General features: G+C 35.6%; 1 protein-coding gene across 2 annotated transcripts in view; it reads left to right on the forward strand.

Annotated features, from left to right (window-relative positions):
• GCT (RNA polymerase II transcription mediator) overlaps positions 1–15,084 on the forward strand; it is a 38,340-nt gene extending 23,256 nt beyond the window's left edge. Inside the window, exons 16-23 of one of the 2 annotated variants that reach the window (XR_015784880.1) lie at positions 2,512–2,755; positions 2,830–2,977; positions 3,352–3,439; positions 3,574–3,652; positions 4,093–4,388; positions 4,622–5,690; positions 10,276–10,422; positions 11,229–11,369. Coding sequence is in view for 1 of the 2 variants with exons in the window: in XM_047298001.2 (XP_047153957.1) it covers positions 2,512–2,755; positions 2,830–2,977; positions 3,352–3,439; positions 3,574–3,652; positions 4,093–4,388; positions 4,622–5,690; positions 11,229–11,600; positions 14,161–14,729 (2,865 nt within the window). In the remaining variant the exon portion in view is untranslated. Of the gene's footprint in view, positions 1–2,511; positions 2,756–2,829; positions 2,978–3,351; positions 3,440–3,573; positions 3,653–4,092; positions 4,389–4,621; positions 5,691–10,275; positions 10,423–11,228; positions 11,601–14,160 lie in introns of those variants that run through there. The other variant, XM_047298001.2, reaches the window with a different exon arrangement.

Raw genomic sequence — 15,084 nt, forward strand, 5'->3', positions numbered from 1 at the left:
GCTATTCATCATTGGTTTCTTCATCAACTAGATATTAAAACTGCATTGTTACATGGTGAATTTTAGAAAGAAGTTTATATGGATCAACCTGCTAGTTTTCTTGCTCTTTTGTTTGAAGCAATCTCCTCGGGCTTGGTTTGGTCGTTTTAGTTTTGCCTTTATACAATTTGGCATGACTAGGTATGAGGTTGATCATTCTGTCTTCTACTTTCATTCTTCTTTTGGCAAGTGCATTTAACTTGTTGTGTATGTTGATGACATTGCCATCACCAATAATAATGAAACTGAGACTGGAATTTGACAACTCAAAGAGCACCTTTCATAGTAATTTCGTACTAAATATTGGGCCTTGTAAAATATTTCTCAAGCATTGAAGTTGTTAAATCTTTTGGAATTATCATTAATCAACATATGTCCTGGACATTCTTACTGAAACTGGTATGCTAGACTGTCATCCTTGTGATACTCTTATGGATCCTAATATCAAGCTTCTTCTGGGGGAGTCATTGAAAGATTTAGAAAGATATCACCACCTAGTAGGCAGACTCAACTATCTCACCATCATCGAACCCCACATCACTTTGCGGTTAGCGTTAGCTAATTTCTAAATACCCCTTGTGATAGCCATTAGGATGCCCTTGACACATATTCTTCTATACATGAAATATGCTCCAAGACAAAGATTATTGTATGAAAAGACAAAGGCAATACTAATATCACTTGTTACCTTGATGTGTATTGGGCAAGATCACCATCAGATAGAAGGTCCATTTTTGGGTACTATGTTATTATCGAAGGAAACGTAGAAGCAAGAAACAAAATATAGTTGTCAATTCTAGTGCAAAAGCAAAAGATCGTAACAATCACTTGTGAGCTTACGTGGCTTAGGCACTAGTACTACAATTAAAAATAAGGGCCATCCATGAAACAAACCTTATTTGTGACAATCAAGCTGCACTTTGCATTGTATCAAACTCGGTCTTTAATGAAAGAACCAAATACATTATGATTGATTATCACTTTGTTACGGAACTGATTTTGTCAACTCTAGCCATTAGTTGGGTGACATATTCACCAAGTCCCTTAGAGGCCCTCGGGTTGAGTATATATGTAACAAGCTTAATGCATATGACATATATGTTTTAGCTTGAGGGAGAGTGTTAAAATGTAATTAGCTCCATACAAATTTGTAGGAAATTAACACTTAAATATTCTAAGGAAATTAGAATGATTGATTCCTGATTATTAGCTGGAAATTTATTATAATTTATTTTTATAAATTAGTATAAATACATATTCTGTGGTTTACATTAGACACACAATGCATTTGGAAAATATACCTTTCTATGTCATGCTTAAGTTACATACCAGTTTAGAGTTGAGTTTGACTTAAACTGACATTCTAAGAAGTGCAATATTTTGAAATGGTGTTTCTGGTACACATAACCTTTTTACCATAATATTTATGGTATTAATAATAGTATTAATAGTTATTAGTATTAAAAAGATAATAAATAACAACTATTATTACAAGAGAATAATTTAAAATCACTAATTAAGATACATTATACATGGACCTCAGCTAAACACACCAACTACTTGAAAGTAGTAACCATTAAATGCTTCTATTTCTGACATGATAAGATGTTGATCCTCTTACGAAATACATCATCTTAGTGTTCTTTCCTGTTTTTATATTGAATCCTTGTTACGTATCGAGTGGGAGACGTAACTAGAACTAGCCTTGACACACTCTCACAAACAATGAAGAATAGATAATGGCTGAATAAGTCTCCTTTTATTGAAAGAAATATTGAATCAAAGAAAATAAACAATAAGTGGGAGCATAACCTTCGTCAGTCACCTGAGAGCATAACCTCTCTTACAAACTCACAAATCAAAAGCATGCCCTAAACCAAAGCGTCAGGGCTTTATTTATAATTATTATTTTCCTAGGATATATTTCTAATTACTGTAATTAACTTATACTGAATAATTCTCTAGGATACTGCTCTAATTACCGTAATTAACAATATTTCCCTAGGATATGACTTTATTTACTATAATTACTAAATATTTCCTGCCCATCCTAACCGCTGCGGCAGCTAGGATGCTTCCTTGCTGCTTCCAACTGTTCGGCATTGTCGCTCCCCTCGTCTACCGTTCGGCTTGTTCGTTCCCCCTCGTCTACCGTTCGGCCAACTCGCTCCCCGCCTTCTACCGTTCGGCTTGGTCGCTCCCCGCCTTCTACTGTCCGGCCTGGTCGCTCCCCCTTGTCTACTGTTCGGTCCCCTTCTCTCTCTCCTATACCTCCTTCTCTCATATACTTTCCGGCCCCTAACAATCCTTTACATAATATTCTTAATAATCTACTTTTATGAGTTTGTTTTATTTGTTGTAATCTCGTGGGGTTGCTTATTTTAAAACTGTAGGCTAATAATGGTCAATGGGGTTATTGATTGAGTTTTGCTTCACTTTTTATACTTATATTCCAGTGTTTCGAATTCCCAGGTTCATGCATCCACTGTCATCAGTTTGCTGCAGTCTGACATAAAAACAGCATTGAAATCTGCTTTTTCCAATTTGGAAGGGCCATTATCTATAACTGATTGGTGCAAAGGATGCAATCCGTTGGTTGATACTGGAAGCATAGTTGATGGAGTCTCTGTAGAATCGACCAATAATGAATGTAGAGATTCTTCAGAACCAATGAGTCCATCCCAATCATCTGTTGGTGGATCTTCCAGTATTAAGGGTAGAAGTTTGCGTTTGCATTAGTGATGGGATTTTTTTGTTCATGATGCTAATACAATTTGGTTACTGGTGCAGTTTCCAACATGATGGATGGTGCTAAGGTGGATGAGAATTCTCAAAGGAGATCTGGCCACGATTTATGCAGTACGGAGTTAGAGCAGCAAACATGTTCCCGACTTAAACCTACTCTTATTGCTCTTCCATTTCCTTCTATACTTGTGGGGTAGGTATTCTTCTTGTTATTTGTGCTTAAAGAGAAGTAAGTTAATACATGATTGCCTGGGGTTCAAGCCTTTTTATAGTATTTGAGTGAATTTATAATATTTGAGGCTTTAATTCAGTTAGTTTAGTAATCCCTATAATCACGGGATATCTTTGTATTTATCTATGTATAAAATAGACACTGGTTGATCTCTCTTGGTATTTGGCCGTAAGAAATTTCAATTCTTTATTTTTAAGTGCTAAAAATAACCCAATAGATTAATCACTTGCTTATTTTCTGGTATACTGTCCGTCTTATATTGAACATGATAAGATATATCTGGTACTGTAAAGTTTGGTATTTAGTTAACCACTCATACATAGCATGTCTAATAGGTATCAGGATGATTGGCTCAAAACATCAGCAAACTCCTTGCAGCATTGGGAAAAAGCTCCTCTAGAGCCCTATGCTCTACAGAAACCTGTAAGTTCATTATTTCTAATTGCTGCTGTTATTAATGGAACCTTCTCTACCATATATTCTGACTTATTTACCCAATGTGTATGAGCTTAAAGGCATGATTTCATTAATATCATGATATGAATTGTTGGTTGTAGATTACGTATCATGTCGTATGCCCTGACATTGATCCCCTTACTTCTGCTGCTGCTGATTTTTTTCAACAACTAGGAACAGGTAAGTAGTGGTAATTATGATTCAGTTTATCTATGAAGACTATTTGATGATGTTTACGAATTGCATACATACATATTATGGTATATCTTGGTTTTAACAAATTATTGTGTTCGTATTAAATTAATTATCATGTATTAATGATAGTAAAAAAAAAGAGGTGGAGGAAAAAATGGAGAAACCAGAGTTGTTGAATCCTGTCTCCTTGGAAATAAAAGTAATCTTTTTGATGGATGTAGTGGCTATATGAAGTGCTTTGAGGATTATGTGTTTCTGGTTTTTTCTGTTGTACTAATTAAATGTAACTATAGGTGATTGCTGTGCCAGAGCTGCTCTGCTTCTAGATTTTTATGCATTGTGACTGCTGTTTAAGTTTCACCCTTCACTCTGATTTTTTGTGTTGGTTTGTTCTGTTAGTCTTATTTTGCTTTTATTCTTTTCAGTGTATGAGACATGCAAGCTGGGTACTCATGCACCTCAAGGCTTGGGGAATCAGATGGAGATAGAGTCTTCAAAGTTGTCATCTTGTGGTTTTGTTTTACTTGACTGCCCCCAATCAATGAAGATTGAGAGCAGTAATGCATCTCTTGTTGGTTCAGTGAGTGATTATTTTTTATCGTTATCAAATGGCTGGGACCTGACTAGTTATCTCAAGTCTCTTTCTAAGGCACTTAGAGGTTTGAAAATTGGCTCTTGCTTTTCTACAAATCCAGGCGAAGGAAGTAACAGTTCGTGCTTGGTAAGTGACTTGTTTATTGGCAAAATTTTGTAGATTGAATGGTTATTATGTTCTCTAAGAGCTGATCAGTCCAAATTATGACTAGGCTTTAACAACTTGGTTGTTTGAACTATTAATGGCATGACACTGTTCATTACAGAAAATAGTTTTGTTATAGCATATTTCCCTAATTTGTACTGTAAATCTATGTGCATTGGTGATTTTGATCTCATCTTTACCCCCATCACGTTTAGGTAATCTATGTGGTATGCCCATTTCCTGATCCCACTGCAATTTTGCAAACTGTAATTGAATCTTCTGTTGCGATTGGATCTGTAGTCCAACAGTTGGATAGAGAGAGGAAATCTAGCTTGCATAGTCAGGTTGTGAAGGCATTAAGTGGCTTGGCTGCTGTCGACGAGGCTTCTCCATCTAATGTCCTTGTGCTTTCAGGGTTTAGTATTCCAAAATTGGTCTTGCAGATTGTTACTGTGGATGCCATTTTCAGAGTCACTAGCCCATCTGTCAGCGAACTTGTCATTTTAAAAGAGACTGCTTTTACTGTGTACTGCAAGGCTCGTCGAATTTCACGTGGAATCTCTAGTGATTTTTCTCAGTCTGCATTTTCTGGTAGATCTCATTCTGTTTTGACGCAGCTGCCTTCTCCCATTTCTGGGATGTGGAAAGATTGTGTTGGTCCTAGAATGGCAGGACATTCTCTTCCAAGAGAGGGTGACATTGATGCTAGCTTGAGGCCTGGTACTTGGGATAATTCTTGGCAGCCAACAAGGACTGGGGGATTGAGCTGTGATGCAAGTAGAACTGGGGATATTTTTCTCCTTGATGAAATTCGTTACATGTTTGAACCCCTTTTTATTCTGGCAGAACCAGGTTCTCTTGAAAGTGGTATTTCAGTTATTGGGAGTCCCACTTCAGAATCTTCTAAGGCATTGGTTGATGACAGTAGTGGTAACTATGTACAGAGTACAAGTACAGCAGGAAGTGTGGAGTCTGCTTCAAGCACTGATGGATCTGGGTCTGATCCGAAGACTCCTGCAAGCCTACATTGTTGCTATGGATGGACAGAGGACTGGCGTTGGCTTGTATGCATCTGGACAGATTCGAGGGGAGAATTGCTGGATTGTAACATTTTCCCCTTTGGTGGAATAAGCAGTAGGCAGGATACAAAGGGACTGCAATGCCTATTTGTTCAAATTCTTCAGCAAGGTTGTCTGATAATTCAATCTTGTGACCCTGGCCTTGCAAGGCCTCGAGATTTTGTGATAGCACGCATTGGAGGGTTTTATGAGCTCGAGTACCTTGGTATGGTTTCTGTCTCTGCCTTTTATCCTGTGGGTTATGTTATATGCACATCAGATTTTGGGTATGGCTTATCCACAAAATGTCATTGCCGTGGCATAATTTAGACATCAGTGTGAGGTTAAAAAAATATAATAAAATACCTACAAATAACATAATAATTCAATATTATAGGATGCTGTAAATAAAATTTTATATTTTTTACTATATTATTATTATTATTTCTAGATTATCATACTATATTCTTATAATATTTTTTATATTTTGCTACAATTACTATCCTTTTATCATTACTCTAGTTGGTTATATTATATATTATGCTTTACAAAAGAATGTTGTTGGATTTAAACTGAGGTCTAACAGTCCAAAAATATCAAGAGAGGAGTAAAAAAACTAAAACCCTGATATGATCCAACCCACTCATTTGTAGCTTGCACCAACCATATCGATGAAACTGAACAAGAGAAAAGAAATGGGAGAGTAGTGTCCAAGACTAAAACACCAAACTGAGCAAAGCTGAGAAAGATACCAAGAGAGATTTGCTCGTGTGATAAGACAACACAATTGAACCAAGTTGAGAAAGATACCAAGAGACTGAACAAGAGAAAGGAAATGGGAGAGTAGTGAGATAGTAAAGTGTCCAAGACTAAAACACAAAAACTAAACAAAGTTGAGAAACATTATGTTAAAATAATTACATCTATGTATCATCATTAAGCTTACTTAGGGTGTAATGTGCTAGTTTTTTATTAGTTGTACCTATAATAGTAACTAGTTCTGCACCTACGTGTCTAGTGCATTCCTTTAATCTTCCATGTACTCTTATATCAGTCCTTTATTATAAATAGAAGATTGTGAGAGAGATCTAGTAAGCCTTCTAGAAATATATTTTCTGTTTTAATCTCAAGTTGGTATCAGAGTGGGTCAATTTCGCTCTGGTTTCTATCTTGTCTTGTCCACCGGCATTAGTTACTATTGTCTGCATTTGTCCAGTGTCTTTTGCAATTGTCCACTACCGTTTGAAGCTATTCACTGTTCTTTGTCGTTTCGTTGATGTTTGTTGCCGTCCATCGTCGCAGTTTCGTTCGACGACCATTGGATCTAGATCGTCTCTCCAAGCGATGACCATCCCCTTCGCTGCCAAGGTCCAATTCTTTGCCACGCACCGCCTTTTGCTCGTCAGAACGTCACCGCACCAACTCCATAGCTATTGTCGAACCCTTCTATCTCCATTTTCACCCTCAACTTTATTTCGATAACGTCCAGAATCCACCCTTATGGAAAGTCACCTAGGGTTTTCGATTTTCCTCGCTGGTTCTTTGTGCCTTGATCAAAAATGTCATTTGGAAGTAAATGGAAAAATTACCTATCTTGGTCTATCGTCGTCGAAATGTGGTTTCTTGGCCAAGGACATTATGATTACCTTGAGCAAGATTATAGCCATGTACCTACTGAAAAAGCCAATCAGTGGAAACTAGTAGATTTCCAGTTGTGTGCCCTGTTATGGCAATCAGTGGAACCTAGACTTCTTATGTCTCTTAGAGATTCCAAAACTTGTCATTCCTTTTGGAAGAAAGCTTAAAGCATCTATGCTAACAATATTCAACGTCTTTATGACACGACAAACAAGCTTGCATCTCTTAAAATGGAGACCATGATATGGTGTCCTTCATGATTGTAGCCCAATCTATTGTCTAAGAACTGAGGATGTTTTCGGAAGTGAACTCTTTGGAGGATATCAGAAAGAAACTGGACAAATATTATATGGTATTGATCCTTCGTGCTCTACATCCAAACTTTGATCATATCAGATATCAACTTTTGACTAGTCATGAGGTCCCTTCCATGGAAACCTTTACCACATGCCTTCTTCGTGTCCCAGCGTCTCAAACTCAAGAAGCTCATGAACTAGTGGAACCATTTGTCAAGGTTGCCACACAAGGACAAGAGGACGTGGCACCTGAGGCGGAGGTCAAGGAGGTTGGGGACGTCCTCAATGCATAAAAGGATGGGTCACACTCAAGAGAATTGCTACTCCTTGTATGGTTTTCCTTTTCTTTCAAAACCACCAATATCTCGAAGGTTGAAACTGCCTATTCCAAGTTCACTGAGGATGAATATGACGAGTATCTACCGTTGAAGTCTAACAACTTGGCACAAACATCTCAATCTCCCATAACATCAACATGTATTTCTCAATCCATAGAAGGTCAAAATTCATAGGTAATTAACTCAGGTGCTTTTGATCACATTTTTGGTAATACCTCTTTGTTCTCAACTGTTTCCTTTCAAGAAAAACGTCATGTCATAACCCTTGCAAATGGCTTTAAAACTTCCTCAAAAGGAGCCGATCATGTTTGCCTATCTCCCTCCCTAAATCTAAACTCTGGTCTTTTTGTCCTTTCAATTTAATTCTCTTAAGCCAGTTAATCAAAATGTTAAATTGTTCAATAACTTTCAATCACAAATCTTTTGTTATAGAGGAGCATGGTTCAGGGAGACAAATTGAAGAATGATATGAAGTTGGAGGATTGTACCATTTTAGATCTCGTCCAAGGGTGTCTTGTGTTAATGCTCCTAGTCCTAAAATGTTATATGATCAGCTTGGCCATCCTCATTTGTCAATTAAAATAATGTGTCCTGAATTTAGTGGTCTTCAGATCTTAGAATGTGATCCATGTCAACTCGAAACATGTTAGATCTTAGAATGTGAATTTATTGTTTCCAAGCTTGGTACATACAATTTGTATGCTCCAGCTTGAAGGTGAGTGTTAGAATAATTACATCTATGTATCTTCGTTAAACCTACTTAGGGTGTAGTGTGCTTATTTTTTTTATTAGTTGTAGCTATAGTAATACCTAGTTCTGAACCTTGGTGTCTAGTGCAGTCCCTTAATCTTCCATGTACTCTTGTTTCAGTTCTTTATTATAAATAGAAGATTGTGACAGGGATCAAGTAAGCTCTCTAGGAATATATTTCCTGTTTTAATCTGAAGTGATAGCAAGAGAGATCTGCTCGTGTGATCAGAGATCACAACATATGCACCCAAAACTGACAGAAACTTGCTAGACAGAATTAGTGAACCATGAAATAGTTTCCTAGGTGCGTTTTGCATAAATCATGACTTAGAAACGAAAAACCCAGTGTACTTTTTGAATTCTTTTTTAATGTCCAACTCAGCTTGTTGAATTGGACATGGCTGATAACATTGGCTAGGACATGCAGTGTAATTTTCTGGAAAGACACTTATGCAGTACTAAAGATAGTGGCTGATTCACACTATTAAATTCTGGTGTATAAATTCCCTGATATTGGCCAAACCTATACTCATACCAGTGTCAGTTGTGACTGCAAAGTGAGAGTTGTTGGATAAATGAACATTATGGTTCTTGAATCTGTAAATCAGACAAAAAGCTCGGAAATTACAATGTAGTCCTTGTATGGGTAAAAAGTGGGACAATTGCATCATATTGATCTTAATGACAAATTGGTCTCTGAATTTTACTATTTAATGTAAAGTTGGTTTTCAAAAAATGAAATTTAGTGTCAAATTGCTCTTTAAACATGATCTCTGAATTTAGTGTCAAGTTGGTCTCTGAATTTTACAATTTAATGTAAAGTTTAATGACAAATGGTTCTACAAAACTTAACAGAATGTATTGTTTCACTTGTTTAAGTCAAGTTATTCGTTCTTTTAGAGACTAAATTGTCAGTTGTTTACTCATTCAAGAACCAAAATGGTCATTTATCTGATAATTATTAAGTTCCCAGTGTTGGTTTTATTTGACGGGTTATGGAGCAGTTAGTGGGTCATTTCTTTTAGTTCTAGTACATATACATATTATACGCAACAGGACTTCCTAATGTTTGAAACCAGGTCCTTTGAAATTTGGTTTGGTGGTTGTAGTTTTTGATAGCTTCAGATACTGCAGTATTGTGCAATGTGTAGACATATAGCAGTATTGTGCAAAAGCCTCCATCTAAATTGTGTGAAGCAATGTCAGAGCAAGTGAGCATCTCACTTGTAATAATACAATAAAAGGGTAGTCACTTCCAATTATCTAATATTTATTTCATCAAATGTATATAGCAAATTATAAAATGTGTTCATGCCATAAAAGTCATGAAAAGAAGTTAGAAACTGCACTATTTTTTCTATTATAGTTTTTTAACTAATTCCTATTAATCGAGAAAGTTACACTAACATCCACACCCCTTGTGGTTCTTTTATATTGCACACGCCTCTGCCTTTTTAACATTTAAAATGACTCCTCTTATAGGGATTAAGAAGGATTATTGTAGAGGTTAAAAGGGTAAAAGTACCGTGTACAATTTGAACAAAGCATGCGGTATCGATGTAATTCACTTATTATTACTATTATTATTCAGTTCAACCTGTGATGTGTTGGTTGGAACAGCGTCTTGCATTTTTGTATAATTTAATATTGTTCGGTTCATATGATTGAGCTATTCACTGTTTAGTTTATCAAAATGAGCTCTATAACTTGTTGATGAAGAAGAATTTTGCCTTAGTTTGAAGTATTGTCCTAGATGTATTTGAACTTGTGGGTTTATATCATGCTCAAGCTGTTCCAATCTTCAAGTTATCATGGATGAGAATTAGCATGCTACAGCTAGGCTAAAGTGCCACGGCGGAGAGGAGTGGCTACAGGCCACAAGGGATGATGACTTGGTGGTGCAGTTCAGTGTGCATCGCATGGAATGGTGGGAATTGTACGCTCTATTCGAACTTTTTCGTTATAACAGCCTCATCTCCCCCTTTTCCTTCTGTGATCTGTTGCAACCTGTTTGTCTGTCCATGGCTGCAAAGTTCTTTTGAGCTCTTCTAAGTTCATGGAAACGGCACTGGGTTAGGGTAGACTCCTAGGCTTTTAGTGAAGGAAGTTTGGGATTGGGAGAATTAGGCCAATTTGCCAAAAACATTTTTGGGTGTTTTTTCTCCTTTTTCTGTTTGTTCGTGACTCTATTTTGAGTCTGACTTTGACAAAAGGAAAGCATTTCATTGTGCATATAACATAAATAAACTAAATAGTAACAAAATATGATAAATTATTTGATGCAGAACATGTAATATAATAAACAAAATAATAGTAATAAAAAGTAAAGAAAACATTATATACTTGGAGTATAATATATGACGTGATAAACTAAATGACAATAGAAACTGAATATAACATAATATTTAATATAATAAATTAAACAATAACAGTAATAAAAATATAATAAACTAAATAATAATAGCCATAAAAAGAAATTCACAATGCTGACTATTCCGCTGTGTGCTATACCACTATTATGTTTTTTGAGCTTGCTACTTTGCTTTATGGGATTTAAAACTAAATAAGTTATTCATAAACACTCACAATGGTGCATGGTTGTTTGTTGGCATATTTGCATTCATCAAAAGTAAATTAGCTTTATTTATATTTTCGCCACTTTAGATTGAGAAGCTAATTTTCATTTGTATCTTATGACTACTCTATACATGCATTTTTACCTGGATTATTTTTTTCAAATAGAATGGCAGAAAGCCATTTATTCAGTTGGTGTATCTGAGATGAAGAGATGGCCTCTGCAATTGCGGAAATCTATGTCTGATGGGTTGTCTGCAACAAGTAATGGTTCTTCTTTGCAACAACAAGACATGAGTTTGATCCCAGAACGAACTCTTCCTTCCTCGCCTAGTCCCTTGTACAGCCCCCATACCAAATCCACTGGTTTTATGAAAGGCAATTTAGGGCAACCTACTGCAAGAAAGCAACTTATGGGTGGACATTCTATGGTTGACAATTCAAGGGGTTTGCTTCATTGGGCACAAAGCATTAGTTTTGTTGCAGTTTCCATGGACCATACATTACAACTAGTTCACCCAGCAGATTCCTCCACTCCTGGTGAGTTTTCTGAGCTACAATTATTTCAAATTCTATTTTGTTAAATTGCATTCATATGAGTTGTTCTGATGGATATTGAGTAGCGGCACAAGAATAGATGATATGAGAAAATGAAAAAATATAGGAGAGAAAGATGATATACTAGATTCTGAAAATTTTGCAACACAAGCTGAAATTGTGATTATGATAAATGTTACAATCAGTGAAGGAAATAGTATATATTTATACAAGCTTATATCAACTGTCAGTTAACTGATAGCTGTTATGGCCTAACAAAACCATCAGAAACCTTTACAGACCAAAACATGTCTTGGTAATAGTTTCATCTTTAATGGAGGGTTTGCATAGGGTATTGTAGTATTTTGTCCCAATACTCATTTGTAAACATACCTCTCCACAGGCCTAATCTGCTTGGATAGAAAATTTAGTGTCAATGTCTGTCTTCTTAATAATACCTGGATACTCTAACCTAGATCTAGTAACTCACACTATATGTGTGAATGTGTTATGTCATATCCTAATGGTAAAGTACAAGTGGAAACCCATGCCTTTGAGCACGTGTCCAATTTTGTCATAATTAAAAAATTAAACATTATAATAATTATTAAACTGAAACATAAGCAGTTACAAAATGTATCTATAAAAGAAGCTGTTACTAAAAATAAATCCTTATTATTAATGGTTAGGTAATTTTTATACAAGTAATAAAATAAATAAGATGAGTTGTGTTAGAATATTTACCCTATTTATCATGATTATATTGTATCTAGGGTTACCCTATTTATCATGATTATATTGTGTCTAGGGTTACCCTATTTATCATGATTATATTGTGTCTAAGGTTATCTTATTTATCATGATTATATTGTGTCTAGGGTTATCTTATTTATCATGATTATATTGTGTCTAGAGTTATCCAATTTATCATGATTACATTGTGTCTAAGGTTACCCTAATTATCATGTAATTTTGTATCAATTTATTTTTATAAATAGAAGATTATGAGAGAGATCAATTAAGCCCTCAAGAATTATTTTAGAGTTTCAATCTCAAGTAGTTGCATTCTCAAGGTAACAATATAAACACTAAAATAGTATTTTAGTAGTTACAAGAATAATATTCTTTATTAGTAATTATAGATGACCATCCAAATATTTCGTTAGATTCATATCCGGCATAATAAAGTAATAAAACAGGAGTCCAATCTTGTCTAATAATTTTAAATTGTTTGACTCTCAAATTGGTAGAGATTGGTGTTAATAATTTTAGGAGAGGAAAATTTTCTTTATTTTTGTACATTATTCCAAATTACATTAGAAATTATAGAGTAGGCTAGGAGACATCCTACCCATCCTGATTACAAAATGAATAGGGTAGAAAATAAAGGAGAATAGAATCAAACCAGATTTTAATAAGTAATATTAATTGATCATAACTAACTAAATAGTCTTCTAGAATCCGTTTTTGAAATTTAAATTAAAATAAAAATGCATACAACTCTCAGCAGGTACAATTTCTATCAATTTCGACATGCTTGCTCCGAAAATGTAATGTCCATTAATTTCGATATGCTTGCTCTGAAAATGTAGAACAATGTTTGGAGAAATACTGATTGTTACCTTGTTATCATCCTACAACTTGGTGAAAGATAGGAAGTTGTAACTCTGGTTGAATTCCTCTTAGGCATAACATTTCTCTAACTATTTGTGTGCCATTTCCCTATATTTTAATTTTTGTGCTACTGGCTACAATTTGTTTTGCGTCTCCAAGTAACCAAATTTCCCTGAACAAAAGTACAATAGCCAGATGTTGACTTTTGGTCAACTCTTCAATTTTATCATAAGCCTTGCCGCCCAATTTTCTCAAAAGGAAGTCCCCTTCTCCTAGAACTTTTTATTACCTAAAATTTCTGTAATCTTCTTCAAGATGTTCATGTGGAGAGCTGATTCAATAACCTTCCTTGTAATCTTTAGTATTTAGTGGTATCTACTCGTTCACGCTTTACCTCCTGGCTTTTTATTAGGATCTATACTCTATGACAACCATTACTTTCTTTGGTCTTGCAAATTCCATCCCAAAATTTAAATACTTGAGGCCTTCAATCTCAAAGTCGAAGGAAAACATTCAACTAATTATTTTGTCCTAATCATCTCTCATGTAATCCTAACGGCATCTACGTAAACAATAACCATTACTATTTTTCCTCCAAAAGAATGTTGTGGAAACTGTGGTCTCTGACATTGAACATAACTTTGGTATAGTTCCACATTCATGACAAAAATTGCATTTTTTAAAGTTGCATTGCACCAATACACCAAAAACCTGTTTTGGCAATAAAGGTACTTCATCATGATTCTCAACTTAGGATTTCTGGATAAAAGTTTTAATTGTAGATATATTGACATCGGAAGAATAAATTAGTATTCCGCAAAGCTACTACGATACACAATCTTTTTTCTAATGCTAGCTAATGGTTGAATATTCATAATTAAGTAAATCATGTAAGTATTATAGCAATAACTTTTTAGAGGGGAACTGAAAGTAGTGGTGTCTATTGCAGGTTACATCGAAGGTTTCACTCCAGTGAAGTCTCTTGGTTCTACATCTTCTGCATACATTCTAATTCCTTCTCCCAGCATGCGATTTCTTCCTCCGACAGTTCTTCAACTCCCCACGTGCCTCACAGCAGAGTCACCACCACTGGCTCATCTGCTTCACAGCAAGGGTTCCGCTCTTCCTCTCTCTACTGGATTTGTGGTTTCAAAAGCAGTACCTTCCATGAGGAAGGACTATAGAAGCAACCTAAAGGAAGAATGGCCCTCTATACTTTCAGTGAGCCTCATTGATTATTATGGAGGTACTAACATCCCCCAAGAGAAAGTTGTCCGAGGAATTAACAAGCAAGCTGGTAGAAGTTTAAGCTGGGAAGCTAAAGATTTTGAAATTGAGACCCACTTGGTTCTGGAGTCTATTGCAGCAGAGCTTCATGCCTTGTCTTGGATGACAGTGAGCCCCGTATACTTAGAGCGGCGGACTGCGCTTCCCTTCCACTGTGACATGGTTCTAAGACTAAGAAGACTTCTTCACTTTGCCGATAAAGAGCTCACCAAGCAGTCAGATAAATCTTGAGTACGCGTTATATACAATGATGGTGAAAAGTGCTCATTGGTTAGAGAGGAAAGAAAGCCAAACTGAGCTCAGTAGACTGTATCATACTAGATTCACTGTGATTATATGTAAATTAAGTGTAGAGGCTGATGTGTTCCAGGAAGAAATAGATTTAGAAATCGTTGGGAATGTACATGAGCTTTTCCAGAACATCTGATTTTAATCCAGATTAGCATAATTGATAGAAACTGATGATTGTAGTAGCACAGAATACCATATTCTCTATCTTTGTAGTATTTGGGTCTCCGAAATTTCATTGCCTTTGTAATTAGATATTGTAAAACAATAATGTGACAGTAACTAATTTTATGCTTGA

The sequence above is a fragment of the Vigna umbellata genome, chromosome 3 (assembly GCF_029865625.1).
Source record: "Vigna umbellata cultivar VRB3 chromosome 3, Vumbellata_1.0, whole genome shotgun sequence".
Classification (NCBI taxonomy): Eukaryota; Viridiplantae; Streptophyta; class Magnoliopsida; order Fabales; family Fabaceae; genus Vigna; species Vigna umbellata.